Here is a 21,282-nt window from a genome sequence, read left to right as displayed (position 1 = left end):
AACTTCACTGTGATTACACAGAGGGGTGAGACAGCTCCAACTTCACTGTGATTACACAGAGGGGTGAGACAGCTCCAACTTCACTGTGACTACACAGAGGGGTGAGACAGCTCCAACTTCACTGTGACTACACAGAGGGCTGAGACAGCTCCAACTTCACTGTGACTACACAGAGGGCTGAGACAGCTCCAACTTCACTGTGATTACACAGAGGGGTGAGACAGCTCCAACTTCACTGTGATTACACAGAGGGGTGAGACAGCTCCAACTTCACTGTGATTACACAGAGGGGTGAGACAGCTCCAACTTCACTGTGATTACAGAGGGGTGAGTCAGCTCCAACTTCACTGTGATTACACAGAGGTGTGAGACAGCTCCAACTTCACTGTGATTACAGAGGGGTGAGACAGCTCCAACTTCACTGTGATTACACAGAGGGCTGAGACAGCTCCAACTTCACTGTGATTACACAGAGGGGTGAGACAGCTCCAACTTCACTGTGATTACACAGAGGGCTGAGACAGCTCCAACTTCACTGTGATTACACAGAGGGGTGAGACAGCTCCAACTTCACTGTGATTACACAGAGGGGTGAGACAGCTCCAACTTCACTGTGATTACACAGAGGGGTGAGACAGCTTCAACTTCACTGTGATTACACAGAGGGGTGAGACAGCTCCAACTTCACAGTGATTACACAGAGGGGTGAGACAGCTCCAACTTCACTGTGATTACACAGATCGGTGAGACAGCTCCAACTTCACTGTGATTACACAGAGGGGTGAGACAGCTCCAACTTCACTGTGACTACACAGAGGGCTGAGACAGCTCCAACTTCACTGTGATTACACAGAGGGGTGAGACAGCTCCAACTTCACTGTGATTACACAGAGGGGTGAGACAGCTTTGACCAACACTGAATCAACTGTGTTTTCAATCTTCACAAGGAGATTCAGTTTCACGCATAGACTCTGGGGCTATGAAGAGCATTCTGAGAGCTTATTTCATACCTCAGAAACCCTTAAAGAGGAGTAGTCTACTCCCCTCTTTCATCCCTCAGTAACCCCTAAAGAGGATGAGTCTACTCCCCTCATTCATCCCTCAGTAACCCCTAGAGATGAGGAGTCTACTCCCCTCTTTCATCCCTCAGTAACCCCTAAAGAGGAGGAGTCTACTCCCCTCTTTCATCCCTCAGTAACCCCTAGAGATGAGGAGTCTACTCCCCTCTTTCATCCCTCAGTAACCCCTAGAGATGATGAGTCTACTCCCCTCAGTAACCCCGTGAGATAAGGAGTCTACTTCCCTCAGTAGCCCCTAGAGATAAGGAGTCTACTTCCCTCAGTAACCCCTAGAGATGAGGAGTCTACTTCCCTCAGTAACCCCTAGAGATGAGGAGTCTACTTCCCTCAGTAACCCCTAGAGATGAGGAGTCTACTTCCCTCAGTAACCCCTAGAGATGAGGAGTCTACTTCCCTCAGCAACCCCTAGAGATGAGGAGTCTACTTCCCTCAGTAACCCCTAGAGATGGAGTCTACACTCCTGCTTCCTTCTCCAGTAGGGAATTGGGAAAAGGAGCTAATAGATTAAAAGCAGCATTCCCCAAGAGAGGATGGCTTTCACTTAAGCAGTGATAAATTCATGAACTTATTTGAGGAAAAGATAATGATTATTAGAAAGCCAATTATGGACTCCTCTTTAAATCTGCGTATTCCTTCAAAGCTCTGTTGTCCTGAGTCTGCACAACTCTGCCGGGACCTAGGATCAAGAGAGACGCTCAAGTGTTTTAGTACTATATCTCTTGACACAATGATGAAAATAATCATGGCCTCTAAACCTTCAAGCTGCATACTGGACCCTATTCCAACTAAACTACTGAAAGAGCAGCTTCCTGTGCTTGGCCCTCCTATGTTGAACATAATAAACGGCTCTCTATCCACCGGACGTGTACCAAACTCACTAAAAGTGGCAGTAATAAAGCCTCTCTCGAAAAAGCCAAACCTTGACCCAGAAAATATAAAAAACTAAATCGGCCTATATCGAATCTTCCATTCCTCTCAAAAATTTTAGAAAAGGCTGTAGCGCAGCAACTCACTGCCTTCCTGAAGACAAACAATGTATACGAAATGCTTCAGTCTGGTTTTAGACCCCATCATAGCACTGAGACTGCACTTGTGAAGGTGGTAAATTACCTTTTAATGGCAACAGACCGAGGCTCTGCATCTGTCCTCGTGCTCCTAGACCTTAGTGCTGCTTTTGATACCATCGATCACCACATTCTTTTGGAGAGATTGGAAACCCAAATTGGTCTACACGGACAAGTTCTGGCCTGGTTTAGATCTTATCTGTCGGAAAGATATCAGTTTGTCTCTGTGAATGGTTTGTCCTCTGACAAATCAACTGTAAATGTCGGTGTTCCTCAAGTTTCCTTTTTAGGACCACTATTGTTTTCACTATATATTTTACCTCTTGGGGATGTCATTCGAAAACATAATGTTAACTTTCACTGCTATGCGGATGACACACAGCTGTACATTTCAATGAAACATGGTGAAGCCCCAAAATTGCCCTCGCTAGAAGCATCTTTTTCAGACATAAGGAAGTGGATGGCTGTAAGCTTTCTACTTTTAAACTCGGACAAAACAGAGATGCTTGTTCTAGGTCCCCAAGAAACAAAGAGATCTTCTGTTGAATCTGACAATGAATCTTAATGGTTGTACAGTCGTCTCAAATAAAACTGTGAAGGACCTCAGCGTTACTCTGGACCCTGATCTCTCTTTTGAAGAACATATCAAGACCATTTCAAGGACAGCTTTTTTCCATCTACGTAACATTGCAAAAATCAGAAACTTTCTGTCCAAAAATGATGCAGAAAAATTAATCCATGCTTTTGTCACTTCTAGGTTAGACTACTGCAATGCTCTACTTTCCGGCTACCCGGATAAAGCACTAAATAAACTTCAGTTAGTGCTAAATTGCGCTGCTAGAATCCTGACTAGAACCAAAAAAATTGATCATATTACTCCAGTGCTAGCCTCCCTACACTGGCTTCCTGTCAAGGCAAGGGCTGATTTCAAGGTTTTACTGCTAACCTACAAAGCATTACATGGGCTTGCTCCTACCTATCTCTCTGATTTGGTCCTGCCTTACATTCCTACACGTACGCTACGGTCACAAGACGCAGGCCTCCTAATTGTCCCTAGAATTTCTAAGCAAACAGCTGGAGGCAGGCTTTCTCCTATAGAGCTCAATTTTTATGAATGGTCTGCCTACCCATGTAAGAGACGCAAACTCGGTTCTCAACCTTTAAGTCTTTACTGAAGACGCATCTCTTCAGTGGGTCATATGATTGAGTGTAGTCTGGCCCAGGAGTGGGAAGGTGAACGGAAAGGCTCTGGAGCAACGAACCGCCCTTGACGTCTCTGCCTGGCCGGTTCCCCTCTTTCCACTGGGATTCTCTGCCTCTAACCCTATTACAGGGGCTGAGTAACTGGCTTACTGGGGCTCTTTCATACCGTCCCTGGGAGGGGTGCGTCACTTGAGTGGGTTGAGTCACTGATGTGATCTTCCTGTCTGGGTTGGCGCCCCCCCCCTTGGGTTGTGCCGTGGCGGAGATCTTTGTGGGATATACTCAGCCTTGTCTCAGGATGGTAAGTTGGTGGTTGAAGATATCCCTCTAGTGGTGTGGGGGCTGTGCTTTGGCAAAGTGGGTGGGGTTATATCCTTCCTGTTTGGCCCTGTCCGGGGGTGTCCTCGGATGGGGCCACAGTGTCTCCTGACCCCTCCTGTCTCAGCCTCCAGTATTTATGCTGCAGTAGTTTATGTGTCGGGGGGCTAGGGTCAGTTTGTTATATCTGGAGTACTTCTCCTGTCCTATTCGGTGTCCGGTGTGAATTTAAGTATGCTCTCTCTAATTCTCTCTTTCTCTCTTTCTTTCTCTCTCTCAGAGGACCTGAGCCCTAGGACCATGCCTCAGGACTACCTGACATGATGACTCCTTGCTGTCCCCAGTCCACCTGGCCGTGCTGCTGCTCCAGTTTCAACTGTTCTGCCTTATTATTATTGGACCATGCTGGTCATTTATGAACATTTGAACATCTTGGCCATGTTCTGTTATAATCTCCACCCGGCACAGCCGGAAGAGGACTGGCCACCCCACAGCCTGGTTCCTCTCTAGGTTTCTTCCTAGATTTTGGCCTTTCTAGGGAGATTTTCCTAGCCACCGTGCTTCTACACCTGCATTGCTTGCTGTTTAGGGTTTTAGGCTGGGTTTCTGTACAGCACTTTGTGATATCAGCTGATGTATGAAGGGCTATATAAGTACATGTGATTTGTTTTGATAGATTGAGTTAAGGATTCAACCATTTTAAACAATGTACCTTTTAGCTCACTGCTTAGCTTTGGAGGCTCTGCTGTACTGTGCAGAGAATGTTTTTGGGGCAGAGGTAAAAGTCTGAGAATTCTAAATGGATTCCATTTCTATAAAGTCAGATTCACACATTAGAACAGTACATCAAGATAAAAACATTATATAACCACAAATAATAGTAATATGTCTGTTGTTATGACAGGCCAAATGAAAGTAAACACTGGGTTTGTCTCGAAGTAAAGTCCAGGTACAGTATATCTGATGACAGGTGAAAGGTGAGGTCAGAGCAGGATCAACAACCCAAGCAGGAGTTGTTGCAGCTCAGCCAGATAAGTTCACTTTGTTTTGAGACAAACTCCAAGCCGATTATAACAAAGGTATGTATGACTAAGCATTAGCAAGCCAGGCTAATTAGCCTGCTCTGGGTGTTAACAATGCAAGAGGGAGGTGGGGTGAATGCCCCCCCCCCCCTTTCTGCTAATTTGGAGATTACGCCAGGAAGTGGGTAGAGGTTAAAAGTGCCCCATTGCATAATCATGAAGATGAATCATCTAACTTGTGCCGTCCCCATGTTGTTTAGACACAACTGTAAAACTCCTGAGAGAGAATTGTTCACAATGTCAAGACTTAGTGAAAACTGCATTAGGTTTATAACACTGGGTATAGCTAGCTGATAAAGCACTACTCTTGGAGGACAGAGGAAGGAGATTAATTAGTACCATATGCAAATAATATCCCAAAAGACAGTCACTCTGGTCTGTATTAAGACAATACATAGTGTAGCACTGAGAAGTAGATGACTGTATCTAAACAGAGGTGGTAGTGTCCCTGGTCCATTTAAACAGACTCATTCAGTACATCTAGCTTCCTGTAGCCTAGGGCTCCTCTGCTTAAGATGCACTTTGGAGCTGACGCATAGAACAGGGAGGAAAGGCCTCTCTTCTGGAGAGCACTCTGTCATAGCAGTACACACACACCGCAGCCTGCTAGGTCTGGGAGAGCACAGTCTGTGAGAAGACAGATCCTATGACCCTGGTTCCCCACACCACCTGCTTCCCACCCCCATGAAGCACACACAGCCAGCAGCACTCTCTGCTAATTGGCTAATTCTGGATCCGCACCAAACAAAACACAAATGCGAAACACACACTGACACACGCACACATACTGACACACACACTCAGACATTAATACACACACAAACACGAGTGCACATGTGCACACACACACAGGTATCAATAGTGCTGACATGGGAGTCATCAAGAGCAGGCTGCAAATGGATTCCCACAGTTTACATTTCAGACAACTCACTTCCAGCCCCCCTCCTACCTCCCTCTTTTCCTCCCTCCACTTCTGACTTCTTTCCTCCATTTCTGACTTCTTTCCTCCATCCCTCCACTTCGGACTTCTTCCGTCCATCCATCCCTCCACTTCTGACTTCTTCCCCCGAAAACACAGCTGCTGTACTTGGTACAGGTCTTCTCTCATTTCTCTGAGAGGACACTGGCTAATTAACTGCTTTATTCACTCAGATGGACTCCTCACTGACAAGCGCGCACACACACACACACACCAAGAGAGGGGGCAATAGTGCGGGTAGACAGACGGGGCCCTGCGGCCATGGGTCCAGTCTGGTGACCTGCGGGGGTCGGGGGCAGGGGGTATAGGGCCAGGATCCAGCCCCTCTCTGTCAGTCAGTTTGATTGGGCCTCCTCTAACCCAGGAGAGATGAGATCTAGAGGCTTCCAGGACAGGAACCATGTGGCCCGTTCCTTAATAACCTCTATGGGATGGGTGTCCCTAAACCAGGACGGTTGTTGCTAACGTGCGCTAATGTGACTAGAATGACGTTGTATACAACAGCCAGCTTTCCGGGACATAGACATGTCATATATGGGCAGAAAACAAAAAGTATTGTTAATCTAACTGCAGTGTCCAATTAGCAGTAGCTATTACAGTGAAAAAATACCATTAACTGGTTTGATACATTCACCTCTGAAGGTAAATAACGTACTTACATTCAGTAATCTTGCTCTGATTTGTCATTCTGAGTGTCCCAGAGATAAAATGTAGCATAGTTTTGTTTGATAAAATTCATTTTCATGTTCAAATGTAGGAACTGGGGTCCACAGTTTGACCCCACTGCTGTCTCTGGCTCCACACCCACCCCGCCCGGCCAGCTAGATGTGTGAAAGTAATCGTATAAGCTAATGATCCATCTTGTAGGACATTCCTGGGAGTGTGTAAGCTAAAAAAAAAAAAATTACCATAGCATTTTTGCATGTTCTCTATAGTTATGTACTCAAAAACGTATTAATTTACCAATTCGGCACATTTGGGCAAACTCCTAGCAGACTTGATACAAAATATTGTGCAGTAAGGTAAATCTTCACTGGATCGCACACTGCTGCCATCTGGTGGCCAAAATCCAAATTACACCTGGACTCCTATCTGAAAGTATGGCCTTTCTCCTGCATTTCAAGCTGATGGAAAAAAAAAACGTTTTTTGGTTTGTATTATCTTTTACCAGATCGAATGTGTTATATTGTCCTACATTAATTTCACATTTCCACAAACTTCAAAGTGTTTCTTTTCAAATGGTATCAAGAATTTGCATATCCTTTCAGGTCCTGAGCTACAGGCAGTTAGATTTAGATGTCATTTTAAGTGAAAATTGAAAAAAAGGGTATAATCCTTTTTTTTCAAATTCAAATCATTTCTGGGTAACCTTACTGTGATTGTTCTAAATTAAAATCATTTTTTTTTTAAATATAACTTAGCAGAGAGCCATTTATCAGGCAAGAATTTAGCTAGGACTGTTTGGGAGTGGTTTGAGTGAGGAGGAGAAAACTGAAAACTAGCCGTTATTGGCAGAAAGGTTTGGAACTGTCTTTCTTATTGGTGACCTGGGGGGGGGGGGGGTCGGGGGCAGGGGTATTAACTCATTTACTACCGCCTGGTGTTATCACCAGGCAGACCAAACCTCCATCCTGCCAAAACAGGCTGAAATTTCTGGCAGTCTTTTAAAACAGCTCTTACACTAAAAGTGCACTATCATAATGTTAACAATTTCCCAGTATTATTTCAACCTCCGTGTGGAAATATATATAAAACGTAGGATGAATTTTCTAAATATTCAAACAAAGCCTTAGCGAGCCAGGAAAAACCAGGCCACTCAATCAAAAACCTGGCTGTGTCTCTAATTTCTCTGTAAAATAAGGAGAATATTCAAACAATGCTAAGGAGAAGTTAAACAGACACTTCAGAAGCGACGATGGAATCAGTCCCCCTACATGGCTGACAACTGACAAAACAGGTCTTATGGTACAAGCTGCAGGATATGACTACATGGGGGAGACTCATATAAACAACCAGCCTCCACAGACAGTGTAGGAACCAGACACATCCCAGTGAATGTGTCTGTAGACCTCCTCAGATCTCTATTAGAGACATGATGAGGCTATTGACTGCCAATTAGAGTGCCACAGAACATCCTCATCCGCTAGAGTCCATCATCTTGAAATGGCTCAGGACAAGAAGAGGACATCACTTCCAAATAAGCCTTACCTTGCCAAACTGTTCAAAATACAGCTTCACATCTTCAACTACTGTGTTCGCTGATAATCCTCCTACGAATACTTTCTTTGTTCTTGTGACCATCTGGAAGGAGAGAAAAAGGAGAGAGAAAAGAGATCAGCAACACGTGAAAGCATTTTAGAGGACAAATCTCAAGAACATTCACTGTAAGGGCCCAGAATCATCGTTTGCCGAGTCTGAAGCGAGTGTCGAGTAGTGTAGCATGTGAGCTGCAAGTCTGCGCTCATTTGTTGGGGTGTGTGGGGACGTGTCCAGAGGGGCACCTATCGCCAATGTCACTACCTATGCCAGGTCCTTCCCAAGGCCACACACTGAGCTTTGAAACTTTGACTTTCAAACACAAGAGGAGAGGAGAAAGACAGGAGAGAGAATATAGGAGAGAGAAGAGGATAGGAGAGAGAAGATAGGAGAGAGAAGAGGACAGGAGAGAGAAGATAGGAGAGAGAAGAGAACAGGAGAGAGAAGATAGGAGAGAGAAAAGAACAGGAGAGAGAAGATAGGAGAGAGAAGAGAACAGGAGAGAGAAGATAGGAGAGAGAAGAGGATAAGAGAGATAATATAGGAGAGAGAAGAGGATAGAAGAGAGAAGATAGGAGAGAAAAGAGGACAGGAGAGAGAAGATAGGAGAGAGAAGAGAACAGGAGAGAGAAGATAGGAGAGAGAAGATAGGAGAGAGAAGATAGGAGAGAGAAGAGGATAAGAGAGATAATATAGGAGAGAGAAGAGGATAGGAGAGAGAAGATAGGAGAGAAAAGAGGACAGGAGAGAGAAGATAGGTGAGGGTAGAGGACAGGAGAGAGAAGATAGGAGAGAAAAGAGGACAGGAGAGAGAAGATAGGTGAGGGTAGAGGAAAGGAGAGAGAAGATAGGAGAGAGAAGAGGATAAGAGAGATAATATAGGAGAGAGAAGAGGACAGGAGAGAGAATATAGGAGAGAGAAGAGGACAGGAGAGAGAAGATAGGAGAGAGAAGAGGACAGGAGACAGAAGATAGGAGAGAGAAGAGAACAGGAGAGAGAAGATAGGAGAGAGAAGAGGATAAGAGAGATAATATAGGAGAGAGAAGAGGATAGGAGAGAGAAGATAGGAGAGAAAAGAGGACAGGAGAGAGAAGATAGGTGAGGGTAGAGGACAGGAGAGAGAAGATAGGAGAGAGAAGAGGATAAGAGAGATAATATAGGAGAGAGAAGAGGATAGGAGAGAGAATATAGGAGAGAGAAGAGGACAGGAGAGAGAAGATAGGAGAAAGAAGAAGACAGGAGAGAGAAGATATGAGAAAGAAGAGGACAGAGGAGAGAGAAGATAGGAGAGAGAAGAGGACAAGAGAGAGAAGATAGGAGAGAGAAGAGGACAGGAGAGAGAAGATAGGAGAGAGAAGAGAACAGGAGAGAGAAGATAGGAGAGAGACGAGAACAGGAGAGAGAAGAGAACAGGAGAGAGAAGATTGGAGAGAGAAGAGGACAGGAGAGAGAAGATAGGAGAGAGAAGAGAACAGGAGAGAGAAGAGAACAGGGGAGAGAAGAGGACAGGAGAGAGAAGAGGACAGGAGAGAGAAGATATGAGAGAGAAGAGAACAGGAGAGAGAAGAGAACAGGAGAGAGAAGAGAACAGGAGAGAGAAGATAGGAGAGAGAAGAGGACAGGAGACAGAAGATAGGAGAGAGAAGAGAACAGGAGAGAGAAGATAGGAGAGAGAAGAGAACAGGAGAGAGAAGAGAACAGGAGAGAAGAGAACAGGAGAGAGAAGAGGACAGAAGAGGGAGAAGAGGACAGAAGAGGGAGAAGATAGGAGAGAGAAGACAGAAGAGAGAAGATAGGAGAGGGAAGAGGACAGGAGAGAGAAGATAGGAGAGAGAAGAGGATAAGAGAGAGAATATAGGAGAGAGAAGAGGATAGGAGAGAGAAGAGGATAGGAGAGAGAAGAGGACAGGAGAGAGAAGATAGGAGAGAGAAGAGAACAGGAGAGAGAAGAGAACAGGAGAGAGAAGAGAACAGGAGAGAGAAGAGGACAGAAGAGGGAGAAGAGGATAAGAGAGATAATATAGAAGAGAGAAGGGGATAGGAGAGAGAAGATAGGAGAGAGAAGAGGATAAGAGAGATAATATAGAAGAGAGAAGAGGATAGGAGAGAGAAGATAGGAGAGAGAAGAGAACAGAAGAGAGAAGATAGGAGAGAGAAGAGGATAAGAGAGATAATATAGAAGAGAGAAGGGGATAGGAGAGAGAAGATAGGAGAGAGAAGAGGACAGAAGAGAGAGAAGATAGGTGAGGGTAGAGGACAGGAGAGAGAAGATAGGAGAGAGAAGAGGATAAGAGAGATAATATAGGAGAGAGAAGAGGATAGGAGAGAGAAGATAGGAGAGAAAAGAGGACAGGAGAGAGAAGATAGGAGAGAGAAGAGGACAGAAGAGAGAGAAGATAGGTGAGGGTAGAGGACAGGAGAGAGAAGATAGGAGAGAAGAGGATAAGAGAGAGAATATAGGAGAGAGAAGAGGACAGGAGAGAGAAGATAAGAGAAAGAAGAAGACAGGAGAGAGAATATAGGAGAAAGAAGAGGACAGAGGAGAGAGAAGATAGGAGAGAGAAGAGGACAAGAGAGAGAAGATAGGAGAGAGAAGAGGACAGGAGAGAGAAGATAGGAGAGAGAAGAGAACAGGAGAGAGAAGATAGGAGAGAGAAAAGAACAGGGGAGAGAAGAGGACAGGAGAGAGAAGAGGACAGAGGAGAGAAGATAGGAGAGAGAAGAGGGTAGGAGAGAGAAGAGAACAGGAGAGAGAAGAGAACAGGAGAGAGAAGATTGGAGAGAGAAGAGGACAGGAGAGAGAAGATAGGAGAGAGAAGAGAACAGGAGAGAGAAGAGAACAGGAGAGAGAAAAGAACAGGGGAGAGAAGAGGACAGGAGAGAGAAGAGGACAGGAGAGAGAAGATATGAGAGAGAAGAGAACAGGAGAGAGAAGAGAACAGGAGAGAGAAGAGAACAGGAGAGAGAAGAGAAGATAGGAGAGAGAAGATAGGAGAGAGAAGAGGACAGGAGACAGAAGATAGGAGAGAGAAGAGAACAGGAGAGAGAAGATAGGAGAGAGAAGAGAACAGGAGAGAGAAGAGAACAGGAGAGAGAAGAGAACAGGAGAGAGAAGAGGACAGAAGAGGGAGAATAGGACAGAAGAGGGAGAAGATAGGAGAGAGAAGACAGAAGAGAGAAGATAGGAGAGGGAAGAGGACAGGAGAGAGAAGATAGGAGAGAGAAGAGGATAAGAGAGAGAATATAGGAGAGAGAAGAGGATAGGAGAGAGAAGATAGGAGAGAGAAGAGGACAGGAGAGAGAAGATAGGAGAGAGAAGAGAACAGGAGAGAGAAGATAGGAGAGAGAAAAGAACAGGAGAGAGAAGATAGGAGAGAGAAGAGAACAGGAGAGAGAAGATAGGAGAGAGAAGAGGATAAGAGAGATAATATAGAAGAGAGAAGGGGATAGGAGAGAGAAGATAGGAGAGAGAAGAGGACAGAAGAGAGAGAAGATAGGTGAGGGTAGAGGACAGGAGAGAGAAGATAGGAGAGAAGAGGATAAGAGAGAGAATATAGGAGAGAGAAGAGGACAGGAGAGAGAAGATAGGAGAAAGAAGAAGACAGGAGAGAGAAGATAGGAGAAAGAAGAGGACAGAGGAGAGAGAAGATAGGAGAGAGAAGAGAACAGGAGAGAGAAGAGGACAGGAGAGAGAAGAGAACAGGAGGGAGAAGAGAACAGGAGAGAGAAGAGGACAGGAGAGAGAAGAGGACAGGAGAGAGAAGATATGAGAGAGAAGAGAACAGGAGAGAGAAGAGAACAGGAGAGAGAAGATAGGAGAGAGAAGAGGACAGGAGACAGAAGATAGGAGAGAGAAGAGAACAGGAGAGAGAAGATAGGAGAGAGAAGAGAACAGGAGAGAGAAGAGAACAGGAGAGAGAAGAGAACAGGAGAGAGAAGAGGACAGAAGAGGGAGAAGAGGACAGAAGAGGGAGAAGATAGGAGAGGGAAGAGGACAGGAGAGAGAAGATAGGAGAGAGAAGAGGATAAGAGAGAGAATATAGGAGAGAGAAGAGGATAGGAGAGATAATATAGAAGAGAGAAGGGGATAGGAGAGAGAAGATAGGAGAGAGAAGAGGACAGAAGAGAGAGAAGATAGGTGAGGGTAGAGGACAGGAGAGAGAAGATAGGAGAGAAGAGGATAAGAGAGAGAATATAGGAGAGAGAAGAGGACAGGAGAGAGAAGATAGGAGAAAGAAGAGGACAGAGGAGAGAGAAGATAGGAGAGAGAAGAGAACAGGAGAGAGAAGAGGACAGGAGAGAGAAGAGGACAGGAGAGAGAAGAGAACAGGAGAGAGAAGAGAACAGGAGAGAGAAGAGGACAGGAGAGAGAAGAGGACAGGAGAGAGAAGATATGAGAGAGAAGAGAACAGGAGAGAGAAGAGAACAGGAGAGAGAAGATAGGAGAGAGAAGAGGACAGGAGACAGAAGATAGGAGAGAGAAGAGAACAGGAGAGAGAAGATAGGAGAGAGAAGAGAACAGGAGAGAGAAGATAGGAGAGAGAAGAGAACAGGAGAGAGGACAGAAGAGGGAGAGGAGGACAGAAGAGGGAGAAGATAGGAGAGAGAAGACAGAAGAGAGAAGATAGGAGAGGGAAGAGGACAGGAGAGAGAAGATAGGAGAGAGAAGAGGATAAGAGAGAGAATATAGGAGAGAGAAGAGGATAAGAGAGAATATAGGAGAGAGAAGAGGATAGGAGAGAGAAGAGGACAGGAGAGAGAAGATAGGAGAGAGAAGAGAACAGGAGAGAGAAGATAGGAGAGAGAAAAGAACAGGAGAGAGAAGATAGGAGAGAGAAGAGAACAGGAGAGAGAAGATAGGAGAGAGAAGAGGATAAGAGAGAGAATATAGGAGAGAGAAGAGGATAGGAGAGAGAAGATAGGAGAGAAAAGAGGACAGGAGAGAGAAGATAGGAGAGAGAAGAGGACAGAAGAGAGAGAAGATAGGTGAGGGTAGAGGACAGGAGAGAGAAGATAGGAGAGAAGAGGATAAGAGAGAGAATATAGGAGAGTGAAGAGGACAGGAGAGAGAAGATAGGAGAAAGAAGAAGACAGGAGAGAGAAGATAGGAGAAAGAAGAGGACAGAGGAGAGAGAAGATCGGAGAGAGAAGAGGACAGAAGAGAGAGAAGATAGAAGAGAACAGAAGAGAGAGAAGATAGGAGAGAGAAGAGAACAGGAGAGAGAAGATAGGAGAGAGAAGATGACAGGAGAGAGAAGATAGGAGAGAGAAGATAGGAGAGAGAAGAGGATAAGAGAGAGAATATAGGAGAGAGAAGAGGACAGGAGAGAGAAGATAGGAGAGAGAAGAGAAGGAAAAAAGGAGAGAGGAGAAAGGAGTCCATCTCTCCCTTTGTCCACCACCACCATAGGTTGGACTACCCATCAGCACTAGCAACACATCCCGAAACAATGGATGGCCAAGTGCAGCCATGGAAACCATCAACATTGCTCACATTTATCACCCGCCATCTTTATGAGCAGCAAGCCAGCAGCACTTCAGTCTCCATCTCTCTCTGCCTTCCTTCTATTCTCTCCGTCCATCCGTCTGACATCTTTCCCTCCCTGTAGTTTCATCTGCTTCCCTTGATAGATGATCTGCCTGTATGTCTTTCTCTCCAGTCATTTTCAGGCTGGGCTTTGCGCTAGCAGGCTGCCTCAACTTGTCTACTGAGAGTTAGGTTTTTTCAGCTCCTGCTGTCTTTATGCCTCCTGACAGGCACGTGAGCCTCTGTGTGTGTGTGTGTGTGTGTGTGTGTGTGTGTGTGTGTGTGTGTGTGTCATGGCTGAAGGGATCTCTCAGGCCCTGGAACAACGCAATTACTCTGTCCATTTCTCTCCACTGTGACACCAGACAACAGGCCTTCCATCTTCCCCCTCCATCCCTATCCTTCCGTCTCTTTCCATCTCCCCTTCTCTGACACCAGACAACAGTCCTTCCATCTTCCATCCTCCTGCCTTCCTCTATCCTTCTTACTGAATACTCTCTCTTCCTTTCTCTGTCTCTTTCTCTCCTCATATGACTGCTGACTCCCTCCTTCTACACATTAGCATACAGGCTGATGGTTAGAACAGGCTTTCAGAGCAACTCTTAAAAGAGATAGTTTGAAGCAGCAGCTGCAGTGAAGACTGGCTGCATTAGTTCAGCACCTTGTCCACAGTGAGGGGATGGTGTAGAAGGACCTGGCCTCTTCACACCTTTTCAACATTCATTAGACCCTCTACACCACTGACAGAGAGTGTCTAGGGCCAGGGCATTTACTTTAGACCTCCTCAACACTGGGGCCCCATAGGTGTGCTCAGCCCCCTCCTGGACTCCCTGTTCACCCATGACTGCGTGGCCAAGCAGGCCTTCAACTCAATTATCAAGTTTGTAGACGACACAACAGTAGTATGCGTGATTACCAACAATGATGAGACAGCCTACAGGGAGGAGGTGAGGGCTCCCGGAGTGTGGTGCCAAGAAAATAACCTTTCACTCTACCTCAACAAAATGAAGGAGATGATCGTGGACTTCAGGAAAAAGCACAGGGAGCACCCCCCCTATCCACAATGATGGGACCGCAGTGGAGAAAGTGGAAAGCTTCAAGTTCCTCGGCGTACACATCACAGACAAACTTAAATGGTCCACCCACACAGACAGTGAGGGTGGACCCTCAACCTCAGGAGGCTAAAGAAACTTGGCTTAACACATAAAACCCTAATAAACTTTTACAAATGCACAATTGAGAGCATCCTGTCGGACTGTATCACCGCCTGGTACGGCAACTGCATCGCTGACAACCGCAAAGTTCTCCAGAGGCTGGTGCAGTCGGCCCAACACATTACCGGGGGCAAACTTCGCACCCTCCTGGACACCAACACCACCCGATGTCACAGGAAGGCCAAAAAGATCATCAAGGACATCAACCACCCGAGCCACTGCCTGTTCACACCGCTACCATCCAGAAGGCGAGGTCAGTACAGGTGCATCAAAGCTGGGACAGAGAGACAGAAGCTGTTTGTCAATCTCAAGGCCATCAGACTGCTAAACAGCCATCACAAGCACATCAGGAGTGGCTACCTATAGACATAGATTAGGAATCACTGGCCACTTTTAGAAATGGATCACTAGCCACTTTAATAATGTTCCGTATCTAGCATTACTCATCTCATATGTATAAACTGCACTCCACACTATTCTACGGGTTTACATATTACATCACATATTACATATCACATATTATATTCTATACTACACAACTAACTCCAGCACATCAGAGGCTGCTGCCTATAGAGATAGATTAGGAATCACTGGCCACTTTAAGGAAATTAAACACGAGCCACTTTAATAAAGTCTCCGTATCTTGCATTAATCATCATTGTTTTTGAAAGAAAGCACATTTTTGTCCATTAAAATAAAATCAAAGTGTTCTTGCTCAGTTGTACACCGGGGCCTCCCACTCTTTCAATACCCGTTAGAGGCAGTTTGCGCTGTTCTGTGAAGGGAGTAGTACACAGCGTTGTACGAGATCTTCAGTTTCTTGGCAATTTCTCGCATGGAATAGCCTTCATGTCTCAAAACAAGAATAGACTGACGAGTTTCAGAAGAAAGTTCTTTGTTTCTGGACATTTTGAGCCTGTAATCGAACCTACAAATGCTGATGCTCCAGATACTCAACTAGTCTAAAGAAGGCCAGTTTTATTTCTTCAGTTTTCAGCTGTGCTAACATAATTGCAAAGGGGTTTTCTAATGCTCAATTAGCCTTTTAAAATGATAAACTTGGATAAGCTAACACAACGTGCCATTGGAACACAGGAGTGATGGTTGCTGGTAATGGGCCTCTGTACGCCTATGTAGATATTCCTTTAAAAAATCAGCCGTTTCCAGCTACAATAGTCATTTACAACATAAACAATGTGTACCCTGTATTTCTGATCAATTTTATGTTATTTTAATGGACAAAAAAATGTGCTTTTCTTTAAAAATCAAGGACATTTCAGAGTGACGCCAAACTTTTGAATGTTAGTGTATATATATTCTTAATCCATTCCTTAGATTTACATGTATTACAGTATATGTTGTGAAACTGTTAGATATTACTGCACTGTCGGCACAAACATTTCGGTACACCTGCAATAACATCTGCTAATCACATGTATGTGACCAATAACATCTGCTAATCACATGTATGTGACCAATAACATCTGCTAATCACATGTATGTGACCAATAACATCTGCTAATCACATGTATGTGACCAATAACATTTGATTTGAAATCACAATCCACCCTCAGCTTCAATATCGCTCACAGAAATATTCAGACACACCGTCTAACGTTTCTAGCTCAGATAACACTCCACAGCTGATCCTGTAAAGCAGCCAGACATTGTCCTACCTCTATTTCGTACAAGTTTGTTTGAATTGGATGGATTGGCGGAAAGAAGGTGGAAGGTAAAGGGGAAAAAGGTGGTTTGTAGATGGTCGTGGCCGTCAGAAGATAAACTGAGTCATAAAGCAGTGAGGTGTCGGAGAGAGAGGAGCCAACAGAATCACTCAGGGGGCCGTGATGTGATGGAGAGGTTGAGGTAATGGATGGAGTCAGTCGCCTCTCCTCGTTGTGGAAGGACACGTCTCAACAGGAGAAGAAAGCAGCCTCTCTCTCTGCTCTGATCACAGGGGGATTGGCGGGTGCAGTTAGTTACGACAGCGAACGTTGTCTCATTATTTGTGAAAATTTTAAAAGCTCCATCTGTGAAGCAGTGGTGGAAAGGGAGACGAGGGAGAGGTGTGTCGTGAGGAGAGGAGGGGAGAGGTTCAGTAGGTGTTACAAAGGAATGAACACAAAACAATGCCTGGTCTTTACCTCTCCTCTCCACCCAGAAACTGTAGTCAGTGCTCAGAGATAGAGAGCTAAGGGCAGGCGTCAGCAGCTGGATTTTAGTTTATTGGTCAGAAAATACTAAAATCACCAGGACTTCAGCTAAAAACAAGTTTAATTTAGGAAATCTGTTCCCATTATTCCCATGATATAAAAAAGGCATGTGCTCGTGTCTCAATGTAATCAAAGTACAATGTATTTTGGGGCTTTGTCGTGGTCAATTTGCATTGCAGAAATCATTATAATGATGTTCTGGCCCCCTGACCATCCGCTCAGACAAAAATCAGCCGTGGCTGAATCTAGTTGCCTACCCCTGGTTTAGGGGATAGAATAGTGTCGGTCCAGGCAGAGATTTAGGCATCTTTGCAATCTCAAGTACATAAATTCCCAGGCCGAATCCATGAATATGAAAAATCAGTCTCTGGAGAGCGCCGAGTGGAGAAATGGGAATGACACACCAGCGAACGGCATGGCCTGACGGTGATGGAGGAGAGAATGCAATGAGTTTTCTATCTGTGCAGGGAACCAGTCGCTGACTTGGGGAATTCTCAGTCAGTCTCCAGCTGCTGATGCTGCTGTTTAGGCCCTGTCGTCTTTCATGGATCGAGATTGATAATTCTTCTCCATTCCTGTGCCTCCAAATGCCTCCGGCCTTCCTGCTTACCCCTTTTTGAGAATGTCAGCTGTCAGCCTGCCGCTGAAAGATTCCCTTTCACACACACTGAGACACAAACACACACACTGACACACAAACACACACACACCTTGACACGTTTGGAGTGGGCCGACTTCTTCTGCCTGTTTGGGCTGTGAAGTGCTGATAAAACACCAATGACAATAGGAGGGAAACAGGTGGGCTGTTTCACAGATGATGGAGACCATGAAGAAAAGGTTGTCTGTCATCAACAGCAGGTTTAGTCTAGCTTCATCCACTCTCCCTAACATTTTCTCTCCTCTTTTTCAGCTTATGATGTAGAGGCACTTTTCAACCCAGCCTGTTTGGCAAGCAAGCATCAAGTCAACCATAAAGGGCAGATAGAGGACCAATCAAGGACAAGAATAAAAAGTTACTGACATTTCCATTAACATGTGCAATGAAATGCTAAAACATTTGTTTTAGAGGAAATTTATTTTTCTATGTCTTTTTAAGAATGCTCATAAGGCAGGCACCTGGTAAAACTGCTGACCATCTCATTCCCTCCTCCTCTCACCTGGCATATGACTGCTGACTCCCTCCTTCTACACATTAGCATACAGGCTGATGGTTAGAACAGGCTTTCAGAGCAACTCTTAAAAGAGATAGTTTGAAGCAGCAGCTGCAGTGAAGACTGGCTGCATTAGTTCAGCGCCTTGTCCACAGTGAGGGGATGGTGTAGAAGGACCTGGCCTCTTCACACCTTTTCAACATTCATTAGACCCTTTACACCACTGACAGAGAGTGTCTAGGGCCAGGACATTTACTTTAGACATCACAATCCACCCTCAGCTTCAATATCGCTCACAGAAATATTCAGACACACCGTCTAACGTTTCTAGCTCAGATAACACTCCACAGCTGATCCTGTAAAGCAGCCAGACATTGTCCTACCTCTATTTCGTACAAGTTTGTTTGAATTGGATGGATTGGCGGAAAGAAGGTGGAAGGTAAAGGGGAAAAAGGTGGTTTGTAGATGGTCGTGGCCGTCAGAAGATAAACTGAGTCATAAAGCAGTGAGGTGTCGGAGAGAGAGGAGCCAACAGAATCACTCAGGGGGCCGTGATGTGATGGAGAGGTTGAGGTAATGGATGGAGTCAGTCGCCTCTCCTCGTTGTGTAAGGACACGCCTCAACAGGAGAAGAAAGCAGCCTCTCTCTCTGCTCTGATCACAGGGGGATTGAGATCAGTGACTCTTTCCAAGAGCACGAGAATAGTTATTTAACTGCAACTCAAGACTTCCTTCAGAGGATATGAGGATTTCAAAATTGACTAACAAAAGGAGGATGGATGACAAAGGCAGAAAGTGTCCTAGAGCCTCATAGAATGGAAGCAAAACCGATAGATAGGAGTGAAGACTGATTATTGCATCTATATTTCTCTGGGCACAGAGGAGATCTAATTAAGATCTTTCATTAGATGATGTGCTGTAGTGAAAAACGCCCTCAAACACAGATCTTTATCCAGGCACAGAGCAGGACAACTAAAGGAAAACAGTCATGGATTGTGGAAAAAGGTGACGCTGAACTGACTAAATATTACAGTGTGATGTATGCAGGAGATGCATATTAGTGTTGATTAGTGTTAATACTAATCAGAAAAAAATAAAAGAGGAGGGAGGAGTGTCGAGGGGAACACCTGTTGTGTATCAACTCTCACAGTCCCATCTCTAAAACCTCCCCAAGGGTCCAGTAGAGTGGTCTGTGTTACGACATGCGTTAGTTTGCATGTACTTATTTACTTGTGATTAAGTGCCAGCCTCTCCACTTTGATTGTGGTTGATGACGAAGGCTGTGATTGAGTCTGACTACTACTGTTGTTCAGACTATGTAAGAGGAAAACGAGACGTCCCTATACGAGACAGCTGATTTGATTGGACGAGACGCCCCTATACAAGACTCTGCTGATTTGATTGGACGAGACGCCCCTATACGAGACTCAGCTGATGTTCTTCATCAGCTTTGCCTCTTTATATCTGGACCCCGCCTGATTAAGGTGAGATAATCAACTCCCCTCCTCCATCATCTCAAATCACATATCCAGCACTGATTACCAAGGTCCTTATACATAAGGCTCCCCCCCCCCCGACAACCATCAGAGAATGAAGTTCTCTGAATGACAGTGGATGCGAGTTAAAAAGCCCCCCCCCCCCCCCCTTTAGCTTATGCCAGGCGTGTCACTGGGTTTTTGAGTGACAGTGCGACAGCACGCTTGCCACATTCTATTCACGCTCCCTAAATTTAGCCGCAGAGCTCCAATTTGTCCATATTTGCGAAGTGGAATTGTAATGCACATATTCAAATGCGCTCGGCAGCCGCTAACCCTGACTGACAGCCATAGTCCTGTTTGACTGAGAGCTCCCGCTTAGCTGATTAGTTACATTTGCCTGGATGGATGCAGAGAGAGACTGCCTGCTTTTGGTCCCCGGCCCAGGCCACCCAGCCAAACACCCTCCCCACAGGACCCCCCAGTGAGATAGAGAGTGTGTGTGTGTGTGTGTGTGTGTGTGTGTGTGTGTCATTGAGACACAATGATCTGGTTGACGGAGGTAACACACTGCTACACATTCATCCTGTTCGATTTTTTTATATTTATGTTCCATTTTCTGACAATTGTTCTCCGTTTCTGTTCCTACCATGTGTATTTTCTGCTCAGAGGGTCCATTCTGTTCTACACATGGTTTAACCCTTTCCTGCTATTTCTATAGTGTAAACAACTCAGGAACAGCATCAATAATATGAAAGTGTAGCACCAGACATACAGCACAGTATTATGGCTGGCTTCAGTTATCTCCACATAGATCATGTGCCATTTGAACCTGTCCCTTTAAAAAGGGGAATGTACTGTAGTAACAAAAATCATCATTCCTTTGAGAGTAATCCAGAAGGTCAAAGCAGGGTCAACTATCAAGGATTAGAGTGTAGTAGCCTAGTACTCAATCCAATCCATTCATTGGCCAGATTCCAGACTGAACACATAACCTAACCAACCTTTCTCAATGCCGAGACAATGTGGAAAAGAGACCTGCTGTACGGCTGCAGAACAGAAGCTTCCGTTCTGTTCCATCAGAGGATATTCATGTAACAGGAGTTAAAGCCCTGCTTTGACATAAGCATGCACCATGTGGACTCCTTGACGTAAATATAGTGTAACCTATAGGCTTCAAAGCAATGCAGCTCTGCAATCACCTTACATCAAAGACCATGTTGATTTCATCTTCAGGTTAGAGCTGAGGTCATTACACCACCATTACACCCTGGTGACAAATAAACACTGTTCAGGAGAATGACATGACGCTGTCACGGCTGTTTCTTTATTTTACAGCATGCTATTTTAATATCGCCTTGGTACAACAGGCAGCAATATTCTATCTTGACAAACAGAGGCAATACCCACTGCTTTCTCTTATCTTAATGATTAGATGTGCTTTACACTCCTACCCATAGTCAATAGATTATTTTACAGTTATGAAGATTGATAGAAGCAGCTTATAGCTTATTATAGGGCCCCAGTGATGCCGAGCACAGATACACCTCCTCCTCCCAGACTCACACAGGAAAAAACTCACAGTGAATCCAAATGAAGCTTCAGCTTTGATAAATAAATTGCAGAACGGGAGAAAATATTTTCACATTAAGGGAGTGAAAAAAATGAAATTGGGAAAAATTGAGGAGCGCTCCTCAAAGCCATTCTGAAAAATTAATAT

At 45.0% G+C, this 21,282-nt stretch overlaps 1 protein-coding gene across 13 annotated transcripts in view; it reads right to left on the bottom strand.

Annotated features, from left to right (window-relative positions):
* The window catches only part of msi1a (musashi RNA binding protein 1a), a 330,671-nt gene that overhangs the window by 252,386 nt on the left and 57,003 nt on the right, over positions 1-21,282 (bottom strand). For all 13 annotated transcript variants that reach the window (XM_036961343.2, XM_090218795.1, XM_036961340.2 and 10 more), the window contains exon 6: positions 7,934-8,026. In XM_036961343.2, coding sequence (XP_036817238.1) covers positions 7,934-8,026 — 93 coding nt within the window. The remainder of the gene's footprint in view (positions 1-7,933; positions 8,027-21,282) is intronic.

This window comes from Oncorhynchus mykiss, chromosome 24, assembly GCF_057628025.1.
Source record: "Oncorhynchus mykiss isolate SJ-2025 chromosome 24, ASM5762802v1, whole genome shotgun sequence".
In the NCBI taxonomy this organism is placed as follows: Eukaryota; Metazoa; Chordata; class Actinopteri; order Salmoniformes; family Salmonidae; genus Oncorhynchus; species Oncorhynchus mykiss.
Note: the sequence above shows the minus strand (reverse complement) of the source record. Positions and strands in the feature narration are given on the sequence as shown.